The sequence below is a fragment of the Diaphorina citri genome, unplaced genomic scaffold (assembly GCF_000475195.1).
Source record: "Diaphorina citri unplaced genomic scaffold, Diaci psyllid genome assembly version 1.1 scaffold431, whole genome shotgun sequence".
Classification (NCBI taxonomy): domain Eukaryota; kingdom Metazoa; phylum Arthropoda; class Insecta; order Hemiptera; family Psyllidae; genus Diaphorina; species Diaphorina citri.
This window is the reverse complement of record NW_007377866.1, coordinates 152,434-170,102: the sequence shown is the minus strand read 5'-3', so window position 1 is coordinate 170,102 and position 17,669 is coordinate 152,434. Positions and strand designations below refer to the sequence as shown.

General features: G+C 34.1%; 2 protein-coding genes and 1 long non-coding RNA gene across 3 annotated transcripts in view; all 3 read right to left on the bottom strand.

Annotated features, from left to right (window-relative positions):
* Window positions 1–1,305: 1,305 nt before the first annotated feature.
* LOC103508752 (potassium channel subfamily K member 1-like) lies at window positions 1,306–2,515 on the bottom strand. Its single transcript, XM_008473322.2, is given in 3 exon segments — window positions 1,306–1,689; window positions 1,996–2,284; window positions 2,287–2,515. Coding segments are annotated over 3 exon segments (714 nt in total). The 5' UTR covers window positions 2,503–2,515; the 3' UTR covers window positions 1,306–1,480.
* Window positions 2,516–6,426: 3,911 nt separating this feature from the next.
* The window catches only part of LOC103508751 (innexin inx1), a 28,291-nt gene continuing 17,048 nt past the window's right edge, over window positions 6,427–17,669 (bottom strand). Inside the window, exons 2-3 of the mRNA XM_017443898.2 lie at window positions 8,392–8,556; window positions 6,427–8,111 (exon numbers count right to left, since the gene is read on the bottom strand). Of these exons, the coding sequence (XP_017299387.1) occupies window positions 7,707–8,111; window positions 8,392–8,556 (570 nt within the window). The 3' untranslated portion in view covers window positions 6,427–7,706. The remainder of the gene's footprint in view (window positions 8,112–8,391; window positions 8,557–17,669) is intronic.
* On the bottom strand, window positions 16,689–17,059 carry LOC113467219. Its single transcript, XR_003391375.1, has 2 exons — window positions 16,902–17,059; window positions 16,689–16,812 (listed from the first exon to the last, which is right to left on the bottom strand). It is a non-coding gene; the product is annotated as an uncharacterized LOC113467219 (long non-coding RNA).

Below are 17,669 nucleotides of genomic sequence, written 5' to 3'. Positions count from 1 at the left end.
TTTTTTGTATAATTTTTAAAGAACCCTTTCCCCCCCCCCCCCCCCCCTCACCTTCCATTCAATAAATCCTTTAAAATGTTCTTTTTATTTACAGTGCACAAAAATGTAGGTATTAACTTTCTGGAACTGTACTTACTTACGAAGCACATTTCTTTATTATGTATGAAGTTTTGAATACTGCAAATAACAAATCCCTTCGATCTCAATATTATAGAAAAGGCAAAGGTTAGGGTAGGGCGGGGCAAAGGTATGCAGCGGGGTAAATGTACGCACCTAGTTTTTGAGAAAATGGTAGAAAATGATTCAGGGGAAATAACTGTATGTGCCCCTCTGCCTCTACACGGTGCAAGGTGAGAGGATGAAATTGACTTTTATTCTTAAAAGTAACATATGTACCCAAGTACCCATATCTGTAAACTGGACTCGGCAAATTGTTAAAGCACGTTGATTAGAACCTTTAAATCGCAATCCTTTTGGTCCTTATCAGCTTATCCTTAACTTTTACCCCTTCTGAGAGCCATCAAAAATCAAAACTTGAAAGGAAAAATTTTATCAACAAAACAAACGAGCAAAAATCTCTGTACCTCTGTGCAAAAAGATCCGTTTACAAGTTTGTTTACAAACCATGATTTACCCTTTCAGAATCCTAGTTCATGTAGAAAACAAACTTGACCTTTGATCCCCATGAATTTTTCGACAGCAAAATGGTAAAATCAACAAATTCCAGTGCAATAAATAAATAATAAAGAGAAAAATAATACTTTCAGAAATAATTCCTCATAATTTAGCTGGTCTACGGCTTTATGAGGCAGCTCGAGTTCTTACAGATGGCTTCACTTTTCTACTGTCGACTCAAATCCACCGAATTCTAACCTCTTTGAACGACCTTGTCAGGAATGCGGAAGATCCTGATCCAAAACACCGAGGTCTTTGAACTCATGTTGGCGAGTTTTAGCAAATTGATTGTTTAAGAGTTTTAGCAAAGTTCTTTGTTTTTAAAATTTGATTTTATACTTTCTTTGTCCTATTTTAGATTGATCTGGAGGGCATTTTGATCGTTAGATACCTAGGTGGCATAGGAAAATGAATGGCTGTAGGTAGGTAATATTATAAACTTCGACTCTTAAAATATACCAAATTACCATTACACACCAGGCGAGTTTGATGCCATTATTTTCTGCTGCCCTTGGAACTTCTTGTTTCGGTTGGGATTCGAACCCGACCGATTTTGCACCTTAAAATATTAGGTTCCCAGGTACCTACTGTGAAAAATATAGAAAGACAAGAAAAAAAAATATATTTAGGTACCTATAGTTACAATTATTTTTATTTTTTATTAAAACTACAAAATGGAGTTCCTTTCTGTTTCAAACAATATACTGAAATTCAAAAACAACAGCCTATTGGGTTATATTTGAATTTATGAAAAAACGGTAGGTAGGCTAAATGGGTCCTGCAGGCTGATTGCCTGTTATTACTGTCATGATAAGGTGTCTGAATCTTGAGAATATAGTTTACTAATACTGCTACTATCTCCTTTACCAAATAAAATTTGGTACTCTGAAGCATTCTTGTAGAATCCGGGATCGTTGAATCGCAATGATAAGATTTTCATGATCTTCAACTCCGGAATAGCGTGGAATGTTTTGAGTACAAACATTGTGAACAGCAGACTTAGAATGAGATACACTGAAAGCAAAGAAAAAATAGGAAAGTCAGTTAGTTGTAAATTATTTAATAAATATGTACCCTAAATCACTGAAGATGGGTAGAGAATATTTGGACAGCATTAGGCATAAATAACCATCCATAAAGCGATTCCTCTTTTGGATGGTTCTTTTCTGCTTAGTGCTGTCCATTTTTAGTGGATGTGCCAAACTCTCTTTTGTTTTAATCAAGATATTTTTTCTATTTCTAGTAAAGCTTGGTTCGCTGCTTCCCTTTATTCAATTTTAACGTAAAATATTTAAAGAAGAAAAAAATGCCGATGCTTACCAGATACGATGATTTTGTACAAAGACTTGAACTCCTGCTGGGGTGATTCCCCAGGGATGTAGTCCCCAAGTCCTATGGTAGTTATTGAGATGAAGCAGAAGTACAGCGAGTCCAAGTAGCTCCAGTTGGGCTCAATCGAACTGAACACATAGGCGGGAATAAAGATGAACAGAATTGACAGCGTGATCACCAAAGACCCCAAGTAGGAGAGCTTGATTTTCAAATCTGAACATTGGAAGGAGTATCTTTCAACGAGAGAATTGAGCATTGAGTTGGACAGAACGAGACCCCAGGGATGTAGTCCCCAAGTCCTATGGTAGTTATTGAGATGAAGCAGAAGTACAGCGAGTCCAAGTAGCTCCAGTTGGGCTCAATTGAACTGAACACATAGGCGGGAATGAAGATGAACAGAATTGACAGCGTGATCACCAAAGACCCCAAGTAGGAGAACTTGATTTTCAAATCTGAACATTGGAAGGAGTATCTTTCAACGAGAGAATTGAGCATTGAGTTGGACAGAACGAGGTTTCCCCTAAAATTGTTGAAATCTGTACCATCTCTATATTGGGCTTAAAAAAGTAAATAATAATAACCTTCATCTCTACACATGCAACTTCGAATATTCATACAGGCAAAAAGACAACAAAAACTGAAATCGGACAATAGTACTGTCTCAAGTGTCTCCTATTATCTAGGGAGGAAAAATGTACGCTGAATCGCATCAATTATTCAGATCTGAATTCGTAGACGTAAAGTGGGAAAAGCAGCGCCTCCACCAAAACACGACTAGAACTTTGCGTCAAAGAAGTAGGGGTGAGTCTGAGTATTTGGGTGAAAAAGCAATAATAATGTTTGTAGAAAGATAAAAAAGAAATGGGGGTAAAAAAGGGCAAACATTTTTTTCCGAAAATTACGAGTAAATAAATAAAGTAAAGATCAATAGAGGGGTCGGGGGAAAACACAAAGGCACGTGCGCACAAATATTTGTGGAAAACACACTTTCCCTGATATTGCAACTTTTGTTGTGAAAGTTTAGTTCTAAGAGTCGTTTGTGAGGAATTCAGTTCCTGTGAATTGTAAGTTGTTTTTATTATTATTTGTCAAAAAAGAATAGTTTTCTTTCTTTATTACTTTCTATTTTCATTTGGTGTGATTTTGGGTAATTCGTTTATTGATAGTATTTCGTTATAAATTCAAACGTTTTATAAAAACTCTTTAGCTATTTCACCTGTGTTATATTTCGTAGTAGGTAACTGAATGATTAACTTATTTACAAAAATGTCTGCGTAGAATAATTTAGTCAAATTTCAAAACAAACAATTATTACATACCTACTAGAAATATTTCTTTTTTTGCCCTTCGCCTGTTTCAATAACATAAATATTGAAATTATTGCATGTATATAATTTCGTATTTAATTTAATAGGTAGAAATAGAATATACATACTATTACGAGTACCTACTATGGGCATTAGGTATGTACCTAGGTACCTATATTAGTCTAGTATTTAGCCTGGTGGATTTCGGATCTGGAGGTTGTTGGTTCGAGTTCGAATGAAGTCATAATTATTTTATCGAAGGGTATTAATCCGGGGAAAAAGACATATTTTTTTCAATCATTTACTTTCGCTTAACACAATTAAAATCTCTTTTTCATTTATTATAAGTTCCTGTTGCACATAACTTTTTAGCTGACGGTAACAAATCCTTGTGCTATCCAGACAGAGTCAAAGGCCTTCAGTCACTTGAACTGATTTAAAACGATTTGACCTCTTCTAATCATACAGACGAGACGGTTATCATAGCTGCATTGCTACTTTTGACTTGGAATAATTAAATTAGATGAACTGCGAGGAGACCCCTGCAGTTTTGATACTTCATTTTATAAAGCCCGTTTTATAAGAAAACAGTCCATTTGCTAAAAGGCCTAGGCGTACCTATATTATACAAAGATTTACCAATCACCAACTGCTAGGCACAACTCTTTTACTCCACCTAAATTTGGGAAAAGGTGCAGTATATCAAAAGGTACATGTGCCTCCAAAGAGTATACCTAACAATAGCAACAGCGCACAGCTGTTAAAATTATTCCTGGTACTAACAAATCGACACAAAAGATCTCGCACATGCAAATCTTCAGTCAAGTCAAACCCCCGACTATTCAAATGTTAATCCAATCCTGGCTCATTTGACACGGGGTTATAAGGTGAACGAGTTGTGAATAAAATGATACATGTGGGTTTGTAAACATTGAGCACGTGGTGCAGAACAGGTGTGAAGTTAGCACACGACATCGGATACTCTTATGATGTCAAACCCTCGACTATTCAAATGTTAATCCAATCCTGGCTCATTTGACACGGGGTTATAAGGTGAACGAGTTGTGAATAAAATGATACATGTGGGTTTGTAAACATTGAGCACGTGGTGCAGAACAGGTGTGAAGTTAGCACACGACATCGGATACTCTTATGATATACGGATTGAATTTCATTGGCCAAGAGAGGCAGGACAAAGTGACCCAAGAATCGAAACAAACGTGAACTTTTCTTACGAGTAGCTTTATGCATAAATTTATAATATGGACTTATACTGTCTTGATGAGTGTTTACCATGGATACTGTTTCAAGGGCCATTGTTTGCGCCTAGGGTCTTTTTTCGGACCCGATGAAAAACACGGAAGTCGGCCCTTGCTCTTAGAAGTAGGATGTCTTCAGACATTTACCTGTGGGAATACCTACATACCTATGTATATTCGTATTTGGTAGTTTCGACATCTCCACTAATATTAATCAAGAGGATTGTTTATTTAGCTTGAAATTTCTTCTTGGTAGTTTTGGCATCTCCACTAAAATAACTAGAAAGTAGCCAGCGGGGATAGTACATTGAATGTAGTAGTTCTCTGAAGTTGAGCAACGTTGTGCTTGGTTGTTACCCGGATGGGTGACAATCTAGGCAACCGCGTGCGAAGTAAAACCTCTAATAAACAAATTATGCTAGAAAGTAATTTCTTTGAAACGAATTCTCTAAGGATTGTCCATTCCATCTTGTTACGTAAGAGTATGATGAACTCCTGTAATGTAAAGCATCTCAGAAGGCTCTGAGAACAGATATTTCTGGCAAAGTTAATTTTGAAATTTCAACATCTCAAGAATAGTGTAGGTAGGTACCTATTTTTACTTCGTAGAATGCTATGAGGAACCAAACTTACTCTCTTTTTTACTACCTGGACATGAAAAAAAAAAAAAAAAAAAAAAAAAAAAAAAAAACACAAAAGGCTCTAAAGTGGTCTATAAAAAATTAAAAAATATTAGTACCAATATTAAAACATTTTTCTTTCTGTAAATAGAACATTAAAAAACCCATCAAAAACATATTTTTTTATATTTTCTCTTTAAAAAATTGGCACATAACATACAAATAGTTAAACCTTAAAGTTGATAACAGTAGATATTGTTTAATATAAAAAAAGTGATAACTATGCCATGAAAACAATTTTACAACCCTCATAGTTACTGTTGACGTCTAATCAGTTATCAACTTCTTAAGGATCACAAAATAATAAAAATAAACATCCCACAGTAATTGAGGATTTGTCTTTGTCACTACAGAAAGATAATTAATTTAGTAATCATCTATATATAATAATCCCTATTAAAATAGGTAGGTCCCATTGAAGTTTCGTAACCTGATCAAGATTAGTATTTGGGTCCTAAATAGTGCATTTTTTTAAAATTATTACATTTACGTGACAGTAATTTCTTAAAAAAACCAAAAAAAAAAAAAAAAAAAAAAAATATGCACAATAAAAGATCAATAAAATGTGAATTTTCCAATTAAACGTTGAGAACATAGAAACACCCAAATCATAATCCATATGAATAAGAAACCATCAAGGCGTCCAAAATTGTACTTTGATATTTTACGTTGGCAACAAGAAGAAGAAGAAAATATTATCCTAGTTCATTAAGAGATAAGTCTGAATAAAATAATAATACCTAAGAAATCATAAGCGATGGTCCTACAAACCTATAAGGAAGGACACCTAAAACACATAAACATAATTCAATTCAAAATCAAGTTTTTTAACTCTCCTTATTTATTGCCATCATTTCCCATTTTAATAATTTCTAAAGTTGTTGAATTTGACTGACGAAAGAAAATAAACAATCAAAGACTATGTTACTAATCACGCCAGTGATTAATTAGGTAACTTAACTACCTACTATAACCTTCAGGTGAATCACGTGTAAATTTTATATTGAGACTTTGTTTTCACCATTTCTCCTTCGTCACAGTAAGAGAAGAGTGCAATGCCGCAAGGAAAGTATATGATAAAATCCCATTGTTTATTTGGTATTCTTATCTTGATAATAGTATAGTCCTTATGTATGCAGCATGTTGTCTTGTACCTATTACTTTTAAAAAAAAAAAAAAAAAAAAAAAAAACATGAAGTAGACTGCCTCAAGATATTTTATATAAGCATTATGTTCAGTACCTCTGTTTGTGATTATTAAAGGTCATTAATCTATCCTAACTGTATAGGTTTTTCATTAGTTATTTTATCAATATTCAATATCGTATCTGTTGAAAAGTAATCTGAGGTCAGTTCGTCAGTTCATAATTTTATTGTAATATCTCTCTGAACAAAAAATTTAGTTTTTTAGCGAAAGAGAAATTATAAACGTCTATTTATGAGGGGTATCCTTCCTAAGAAATTGAGGCCAATTATTTGTTCAACACCTACAAATAATCAAGAAGTTTCAAATATAAAATGATATGTTTATTTTTAATAAGTATTCAATAAATAAGGTTGTATAAATATTATCAAATGAAAATAAAGGAATGAATAGCGTCTTCTTGATTAGGAATACAAAACAATCACCAGTACAAAATTCTAGAACTTCTACAAATCCAAGTATGTACAAATATTGTACTTATACCTACCTAAGTTTGGAATTTCGTGCAATGAACAACCAAATATTTATTGTATAAATTATAAAAAATAATGACAATTTTACTTTGCAATCAACGAAATGTTCAAGTCTAATCAGGTTTAATGGCAAGTGAACAAACCAAATTCATATCGATTCAAAAACACCCAGAAATATTTTACATCTTTTATTCCCGCGATTATTGCTAAACAAAACTCCTTGAAACCGAACAACCGAATAGACAACAAACTTGAAAAATTTATTATTACAACTTATAAAGGCAGGTCCTTGAGTAAGTCATATGATAGTTCCTAAAAATCGGATAGCATACATAAGTAATATCTCAATTTTGTTATTTCCTAGTTTCTTCCTTACTTTAATTGATCTACTTGTATTTTATTTTCAGCAGAATAATTAACAGAAGAACCGATGAGATCAATAAACCAACCAGGAGAATTGCTACATTCTAATGTTGTTTCCAAATGCAGTGTATCAATCGAAGCATTGTTAGGTAGGAACACTAGGAAATGACAAAATATTCGTAAGAGATTGAAAATAAATTAACTAATTTTAAATAGACCTATAACGAAGGAAAAAATGGTCAGTTCCAATTACAAAAACAAGTTGAGAAAAATATTAAATAAATAATTATCACTTTTTGAGACATTTAGGTACGAATAAAAATAGCAAAATTCACTTTGATTTATGTACACTTGAAAATAATTTTCTTTCTATGGCCTCTTCGCAAAACAATTATCAATTTCAAAGTTTATAAGTTAGATATGTGCTTTAGGGGCCTCGATTTTCTTGGCTAATTCAGCAGCAATGTCTCTATAGATAACAGGATCGATGTTGCGTTCCAACATGTAGAGAATCCACCAATCTCCTAGACTAGTTTTCCTGCACAATGCATCAGCAATTTCGTGAGGTACTAGTCTGTTTTTCGTTCTCATAACCAAGGGTCGTACCTTTGGACAAAAGATGAGTGCAAGTCTATAGACGACTTGTAGGCCAACCAGGACAAAAAGCATAACAAACCAGAACCAAATGAAAATGTAAGTCTTTTCGTTGACTATATTTAGTGGAAGTATACACAATGAATCGTGGGTTTGAATTGATCCTGAAGCACCATACTTGTGGAAAGTACATTTTGTAACTCTGGGAAATACATAGACCATGGGGTCAGGCCAACCAGGACAAAAAGCATAACAAACCAGAACCAAATGAAAATGTAAGTCTTTTCGTTGACTATATTTAGTGGAAGTATACACAAGGAATCGTGGGTTTGAATTGATCCTGAAGCACCATACTTGTGGAAAGTACACTTTGTAACTCTGGGAAATACATAGACCATGGGGTCGCATACCTGACAGTGGCTAACCTAGTACCATGCAATTTATCATGTCAGAAGAACACAGAACGCATCACAGAGGCTGCTTAAAAGTTACTCGAACTCATGGGGTCAACTCTGTCTTCCTGAGCCTGCTCGGAGAACGTTAGGACCCGCATTCCATAGTTGATAAATTCACCGTCGAAGAATTTGTTCATAGCATACATTTGTACGATAATGTTGAGGAAGCAGAGGAACTCACACGCGAAATATTTGGTGACATAGTTGCTGTGACTCTGTAACAAAGAGAACAAATAGTTTGATAAAAGAAGAAAGAAAACACTGGGGGCCTTTGAGAAGAAAAACGACCGAGTTCAGACAGGATCAAGAAAGTATTTTCACAATTCTTGTAGGAGCAACAACAAAAAGTCTTCTGAAGAGTAGGAAGAAGTTTTGGCTATGAGATGAATAATGTTTCTGTAGGTGGAACTACACTACAACTCATTATAACACTCAATCAAAAGGTTCCTATTTTTAAACGAACATACAAAGTGCTACTAGACTCTGTGTAGTCTTGGGGCATATTTGCGGTTAACCATATTAAATTGGTAGGGGTACCTATTTTATGACCAAGCTCAGACCATATTAACTTACAACAACTTGCATTATTAGATTATTACATTCACTGAACTACAGTTGAACAGTTGCACAAAAGGTTTAGATTTTGGCTATGAGATGAATAATGCATAACACTCAATCAAAAGGTTCCTATTTTTAAACGAACATACAAATTGCTACTAGACTCTGTGTAGTCTTGGGGCATATTTGCGGTTAACCATATTAAATTGGTAGAGGTACCTATTTTATGACCAAGCTCAATAGTTTGACGTTAGTTCACTATCATTATAGTATTCTAGGCTAGGTAAATGTACCCAGTAGGTACCGAATAGTAGTTATTAGATCAGAAGTTAACGAGCACAAGACGAAAATTTCAGTAAAATCAGATTTTAAGTAACTTTCATAAACTTACAACAACTTGCATTATTAGATTATTACATTCACTGAACTACAGTTGAACAGTTGCACAAAAGGTTTAGATTTTGGCTATGAGATGAATAATGCATAACACTCAATCAAAAGGTTCCTATTTTTAAACGAACATACAAATTGCTACTAGACTCTGTGTAGTCTTGGGGCATATTTGCGGTTAACCATATTAAATTGGTAGAGGTACCTATTTTATGACCAAGCTCAACTTATAACAACTACCAGGCAAAATTATAACTTCTAAGCTTTAGATTCAAAGCTTTGCAACTTGGTTATTCTTAGTTCGAGCGAAGAAGTTCGTATATCTCAAGATGTTACGAAGGTATTCTTAGAAGTGCCTCCTCAATCTAGCTTCTCAAGTAATGATAATAGACATGTAAAGTTGAGATTTTATGATCGAGGCCAGACCTATTGTAAGCGTGCTAGACTGTGCAGCAACAACGAATATTGTTGCTGTTTTGTAAGGAGAAGTTGAATAGAAAGGAGAAGTCTCAAAGAACTACAGATTGACACAACAGCTTGGAGGTTGAGCCAAGAAAATTTCTTTAGATAACTACGTAGGTTATCAACATACAAACGCAGTTTAAATCCTCGAAAGGTTGGAGGGGTATAAATTGGCACTGACATTACCTTCAATGTTCATCTCCCAATGCAATAAAGAGCCTGTTACTCAAATTTATCTCTAACCTCTGAATCTCTCTCAAATGATCTGATAAAACCTGCCACTGCTTCTATTTTATTTATTGTGGAAATATCCGTTTTGGGGTCCCCTGATTCCAAAAAAGTGGTTTTTAGCCCATGGTCTGTACGTTACGTACGTACGAACGTACGTACGTAGAAGAAGGTAAGTTATGAACTGGAAGCGATTGAAATAAATGAATACAATAGAAGGCGTGAAAAATATGAATACGAATCACCGATTTGTGCAAGGTTTATGATGGATAATAGTATAATTTAATCTACCTATGGTCAGTCCTATACTGCCCTATTTATATTCCACTGGCAATCGCATTAAAATACTCTTTGTAGTTTGCTTCAAACAAGGAATAAATGAACGTACTGAAATTTTATTAATTTATTATTCTAATGAGAACAGTTGACCATGCTACTTCCGCCTCCCGTTCCAATAGACAACATGGCATATCCAGGCTTACATAGATCGCTACGGATAGTTTTGATTTAGAATTTAATTATATTTTGATCTCGAATTTAGATCATGTCATAATTAATGAACATACCACGTTTCCGACACAATTGACTCAATATAATTATTGAACTAGTACCTACTTTAGTGACCTATAAACCGGACTCAGAAAAAGGGGTCTACGGGGCCCCCAGAACCCCAATGGAGCTTAAAATCTATATAATGTCTTAGTAGCGCGGTCAAATTTTACCTTGGCGGGGCACTGTCGCGCTTGTTAATATGTAAATTTTGGCTCTGTTGAATACCTTTACCTCAAATAGACAGCAAAATCTGACTATTTTTCTGCAAAATAGTTTGATTCCAAAACGAAAAATCGGAACAGTACCTAGTGAAATCTGTAGGTAGATCCCTATATAAATTTCAAATCTACCTAGCCCAGGTACCTAAAAGTTTTATTTGAATATTTGAAATACATTATGTTGTTTTATTAGAATACTTATTTCATTTATTACCATCAAACTTCATACATATGGGTACTCGTTAGAGACAGGTTTCATTCAACTGAATAGCATGACTCGTAAAACAAGTGGAAAAACAGGGAAATTTTACGTCAGGCACTACACGCGTTTCCTCTTGGAATTTTCATTCATGTTATTCTTGCATGTTAGGTAATGGGAATAACGAGACGGTGTGAGAACTCAATTTTCTCTTCAAATCAGACGTGGAAAAAAAACTGATAGCATTATACCTATTTCAGGCAAAAAAACAGAATGGAGCAGAAAGCATAGAGGAGGTAGAGGGAAACAACGAGCCAGCCTGAGTCGGCCCGGAAAAGCTAGCAGCACGTGATTGCCCAGATAGTCTCAAAGATCACTTTTTTTTAAACAGTGAGCGATTTTACCATATGAGCCTGGTTATAGGTAGGTACGTACAATAAATAAGAGTCAAAGATCACTTTTTTTTAAACAGTGAGCGATTTTACCATATGAGCCTGGTTATAGGTAGGTACGTACAATAAATAAGAGAAAAAAAATCGCCTTAAACACATTCTTTAGGAAGAAAACCAGGAGATCACTTCTACCGAATGATACTGAAGGTAATAAATCTCGAAGTATGAGGGTTACTTAAAGCTACGTTCGAAAATTCTAATAATAGTTGTTATCGTTTACCAAACCACATACCCAATACAACATACATATTATTATTAAGAGACGTAGGTCTACCATACAGCATGGTATAAATATGAAATATGTAGTAATGATAGGTAGGTACGTCTAAATCATCTCGAAGTATGAGGGTTACTTAAAGCTACGTTCGAAAATTCTAATAATAGTTGTTATCGTTTACCAAACCACATACCCAATACAACGTACATATATTATTATTTAGAGATGTAGGTCTACCATACAGCATGGTATAAATATGAAATATGTAGTAATGATAGGTACGTCTAAATCATGATGTGTATGGTAAAACTGCCTATTTATGTAGGTAGGAGTATACTTAGTTTTGATCTGATTAAAGTTTAGCTTGAATCAAATGTGGATTTAGTAAATCAATAGGGGGTTAACAATAATCCATTGATAGGTTAGGTACTTAAATGAATACAAATAGGATTACAAATACTGGTGCATTTAAGTATAGGAATTTTTGATATCTACACTTCAATGCTTTGAAACGGATTTTTACCTAGAAAGAAACTTGAAGAGTCTTTTTAACATATTTCAAACAAGCAACAATCAAACACTTGACTATTTCTAGAATCTAGAATGTTCTAAACAAACAGTCAAAGTATAGGTAGGTATGTACTACAGCGAGACGACAGATGTAGTAAGATATGCATAGCATCAAGGAGATGGGAGCAAAATTTGACACGAGCTCAGATAATGATTGGATTTTCAAAAACCTGACTAATATCTGTACCATTTCTACGCTAATACAGTTTGATTTAGATTGCAATTCCAAGAATTTCTCTAACATCATTTCTATTTAACGAAAAAACCAAGATCAAATTTGTTCCTCTTAACAGATAATGATTGGATTTTCAAAAACCTGACTAATATCTGTACCATTTCTACGCTAATACAGTTTGATTTAGATTGCAATTCCAAGAACTTCTCTAACATCATTTCTATTTAACGAAAAAACCAAGATCAAATTTGTTCCTCTTTATATACATTGAAATAAAATATTCATTTGGATTTATTTAAATTAGACTACATTGCCTTCTAGGTATTTTATTGACTGAACAAAAAAGAAACTGTATTATAAAAACATATAAAAAGGTGTTTCGAGCAACTCATACACTCAAAATAACAGCCTTTTAACTTCTTCTGCCTCAGAAAAACAATAGAAAGTAGGTCCATATCATCACTATTCTGATTCTTCATATGGATAACTTATAGGAAATGTTCTACACGTAAATCTAAACTTTCAGGGGCAACAATGATACTTCTGGTGTTTCGAGCAACTCATACACTCAAAATAACAGCCTTTTAACTTCTTCTGCCTCAGAAAAACAATAGAAAGTAGGTCCATATCATCTCTATTCTGATTCTTCATATGGATAACTTATAGGAAATGTTCTACACATAAATCTAAACTTTCAGGGGCATTGAGTTTTCCAGTAGGATATTAAAGAGGATCAACTTCAACAGACCTACTAAAACACTTTTCTTTATATCCAAAAAGGATGCTTGGTTTCCTTGAGAGCTCTTTTACGACAGTAAAATTCTCAAGTTTGATAAAGGATAGTTTGTTCATAGAAAATTAAATCTAAAATCAGCTGCAAAGCGTAATAACTTCTGGTCAGTAGAAGTTAAAGGAACTGACACAACCCTATTCTCTGGAGCTCTTTATAGTTGATGTTTTATTGACCTCATAATTCCATATAGCAACATTGTTGTTACAAGACTACGGACTAAACACAGAGCCAGTCCTTTACCCCACGGTAAACCGTGAACCAAATCCAAGAACCACGCTCTCTCAACTACTGAACTTGAACCGTGTAGTTCCTATAGCCCATAGGTAGCCAATGCTACATTTGGATACTTGAAATGGGTGCATGTCTCAGTCTTTCCAATTTGTAGGAATTTGGAGAAGATAACACTATTCCCATTCTATGTCCTTACGTTTATGGGCGGCAACTTCTCTATATTGGAAACCAAATTTAAGGGTTCTCTGATAAGTAAACAGGTTAAAAACTAGATTGAAATTTGTGATTTAGAGGTTAGACCATCAGAATTGGAACATTTCGTGAGCTGAGAAAATGAATCTTCCCGTTTACAATTTATTCAATAGCATAATGTAGGTATGTAGGATAATGGGTAACCAATTATTCATGGTAGGCACTCCATAGTTTTGTACAGGGTATTCACTTGAAAAAGTTCTGAAGACAAGGGTTCTAGGGTTAACAAAAATTTGAAAGAGCATTCATTGAGTCAGTTTTTCTTATTGGTGGTTTTAATTGGACTATTTTTGACAAAAAGACTTCGACCAACAAACTGTGAAAATAAAAAGAAATTTACAAAAAGAGAAAGACCGAATAGTAAATTGTGACACTTACCTATCTAGGGTGAAAATCCTTCTACTAAATCATGAGATTGATTAAACAAGGGTAAGAGTAATAATGAGATTGATAAAAGAAAGACCTGATAAAAGTCCTTAATGTTGACAAAATTTCGGCCCCCGATATCTTTACTTCAAGTTACAACTACGTTAGGAGTACGTTGTTCTAATGAAGTTAACACCCGAGCTACAAAACACTCAAGGTAGGTGTAATGTGTAATTTGTGAAAAATCTCTCTCTCCAAGTAGATACCCTAGGGATAATGGGAAAATTTGGTATTTTGGCACATCCACTAAAAATGCTCTCGCTCACTCCAGTTAAACAGAGTCACCCATGGTATATTGACACATCCACTAAATATGTTCCTTCTCTATAAAAAAAAGGTCAGCAATGGTATATTGACACATCCACTAAAAATGATCTCTATCTCTTCATTAAAAAAGGGTCAGCAATGGTATTTTGCACATCCACTAAAAATGTTTTCTCTCTCTTTTAAAAAAGGGGCAGCATTTTTTTCTAAATTTACTCATAAAGAATGAATATCTATCTATGGAATGTTCAGTACCTAACTTCTTTTTACTTTTTTTTTAACTTATTCGGGACCTAACCAGTTAGGTAGATGGCTGACCAGTTGGTTCTGGATTATACTCTTAGGGCGGGACCAGAAGTTTCTGATTTTTTTTTCTTTCCTCTTTTTAAATTTCTAAGAAATCCAATTCTTGAAAGTTTAAACGTTGGCGGTCTAAAGTGTCTAATTCAAGTTTGATTTGTAATATCCCAAGCTACCGGCTAATATCTATTTATTTGTATAGTAACTGTCAGACTACGACTGTTTAATTAAATAAAATATCATCGTAATGTGCTTGATAAAAGATTTTAATTATTTTTCAATCCACAAAAAAAAAATGAAGATTTTGACTTCCAGTATAATTGAATTGAAATTAGTGTAGTTCCAATGTTTCTAATGAATAACTTTTATACAGGATGGGAGGTTTTTAGGTAAATACCTACTGGAGCAAGATTTAAAATTCTAGCAGTTAAATAAGACTGAGAAATAGAAATTCTAGAGGCCTACTTATAAAAAACATTGAGTAAAATGGTTCAATAAATATAGAAGCATCGTATAATAAATCGTATAATAAATTTCAGTATAATTATATTTCAGGCAAAATCACTTAAAAAAAAAAGAGTCAACAGCCATGGGGCTTTGAACCTTGGAGCCTTATAGGTACCTACTTGAGAAATAATTTTGTAATTTCTAATCCAGATTAATGCTTTAATTTGAAGTAACTTTTTTTTCTTTTACAAGGAAATATTTGATTTTGTTCTTCTTAATTTGGGTCCATATTGATGAATACAAAATCCAACTAAATCACACAGTTTCATTCTACCTACCATCATTCACTTTTGATGTACAAAGATTACTTGGTTTTTTAAAAATATCCTGGTAAGAGAAGTACAAACTTTAGATCAAATCTAAAATAATAAATGTTCGGTGAGTTATAAAACCCATTACCCGAAAACAAATGATGGTAAATATGTCCTCAAATACCATCAGCTTATCAGGTCCAGAGGTACATAGGAATAATTTGATTCGATTAACTGAAAACCTCGAAATATTTGATACCAAGTTTCAACAGCAGGAATTGGAATTCATGAAATATTTTGAAACATAAATTGAAATAAGGTGCCAATAGAGAAATTGAATTTTCCAAATTAAAGTGGGTCGTCAGATAGGTAGGTATTTATATTCAGCAGATAAAGAGTAAATAAGAATAAGAAAATTAAAAAGCCAAGTAACCAACGTAGGTATAATACCATCTTCAAGTAAGTTTTTTTCCATTTTACCAAGTTCTCATGTTTACCTACGACACTACATTTCCTGAGTAGGTACCGATCATATTTTTTCTACCTAGGCTTTTTAGATTGTTAAGATGACTGTCAAGATTGGCTACTATACAAACATAAATATACCAACTGGCTGTAGTTCCATTAAATTTATTAGGATAACCAATATATTGACTTCGGAAACCTTCTACTTGGATAAAAAAGGTGTTCTGCTTAAGAGTGAAAGAATTTTTCAACATTCAAAATCTATAAACAATGGACACTTTTGACGTGAGAAATGTCAACACCATAAAACAGCACAAAAGTGAGCCCAGTTTGGTCGAAGTAAATTAGTAGACACTTTTTTGATAAGATCAATGATGAACAATGTCTTGGTAGTAGGGTAACATAAGTTATGATCCATAATCATACGGTTTAAGTGAGCCAATAATAGTAGTAGCCTACTGCTGGAGTAAAGGGACTTTTCAGTCCTATGCGAGCAGTATAAATAAGCACTATTATTATTATATATTTTGAACTTGTGTGTGTGTGTGTGTGTGTGTGTGTGTGTGTGTGTAGAGCATAAAGCGGTCTGTATGAAGTAATGAACTGATTTGACTAGGGAGCTCTGAGATTTGAAGCGCAGAGTGGGCATCAAGATAACACCAGTAGATTTAGACTTGAGAACATTGTAGCAACCAATGTGACTAGGGAGCTCTGAGATTTGAAGCGCAGAGTGGGCATCAAGATAACACCAGTAGATTTAGACTTGAGAACATTGTAGCAACCAATACAAAATCCATCCGTAAGCATTTAAAACTGTTGAGTTTGCAAGCGGAAAAGGAGTCAAAGAGGCCGCAAGATTGTGTAAAGAAACATAAAATGAGAGTGGGTAGTTTAAGATGTGACTATTCAGTACATTTTGTAAAAGTCAAAGAACTTGGTACCTACTTACCTACCTATTTACCTAGGAGAAACATAAAATGAGAGTGGGTAGTTTAAGATGTGACTATTCAGTACATTTTGTAAAAGTCAAAGAACTTGGTACCTACTTACCTACGTGTGTTTGAAAGGAACAATCAAGTATGTCTTTAAATCTCCAGGGTAGATAAAAGGGAAAGTAATATTTAATTATTTATTACCAGGCAACTTATGGTCTTACCACCGAACCCCTCTCTGAACCATGTGGTACCTTGGGGTTCAAAACCCTCGAAACCTCGAAAACAGTTGTGTTGTATGCATTATTCATAGGACTTGAAACTTCACGTCTGGACTGAGAGATTTGAATCAGTAGCGCAGATCAGAAAGTGCTAAGTCTCCAGGGTAGATAAAAGGGAAAGTAATATTTAATTATTTATTACCAGGCAACTTATGGTCTTACCACCGAACCCCTCTCTGAACCACGTGGTACCTTGGGGTTCAAAACCCTTGAAACCTCGAAAACAGTTGTGTTGTATGCATTATTCATAGGACTTGAAACTTCACGTCTGGACTGAGAGGTTTGAATCAGTAGCGCAGATCAGAAAGTGCTAAAGACACTTTTTTGATAAGATCAATGATGAACAATGTCTTGGTAGTAGGGTAACATAAGTTATGATTCATAATCATACGGTTTAAGTGAGTGACACTTTTTTGATAAGATCAATGATGAACAATGTCTTGGTAGTAGGGTAACATAAGTTATGATTCATAATCATACGGTTTAAGTGAGCCAACTTGGCTCACAAGAGAAGATAATTATTCTCAAATACTGATCTGATACCTAAGACCAGAATATGAGTTTAAACTTACAATAAGTTCAATTCTTGGATTAAATGAACAACC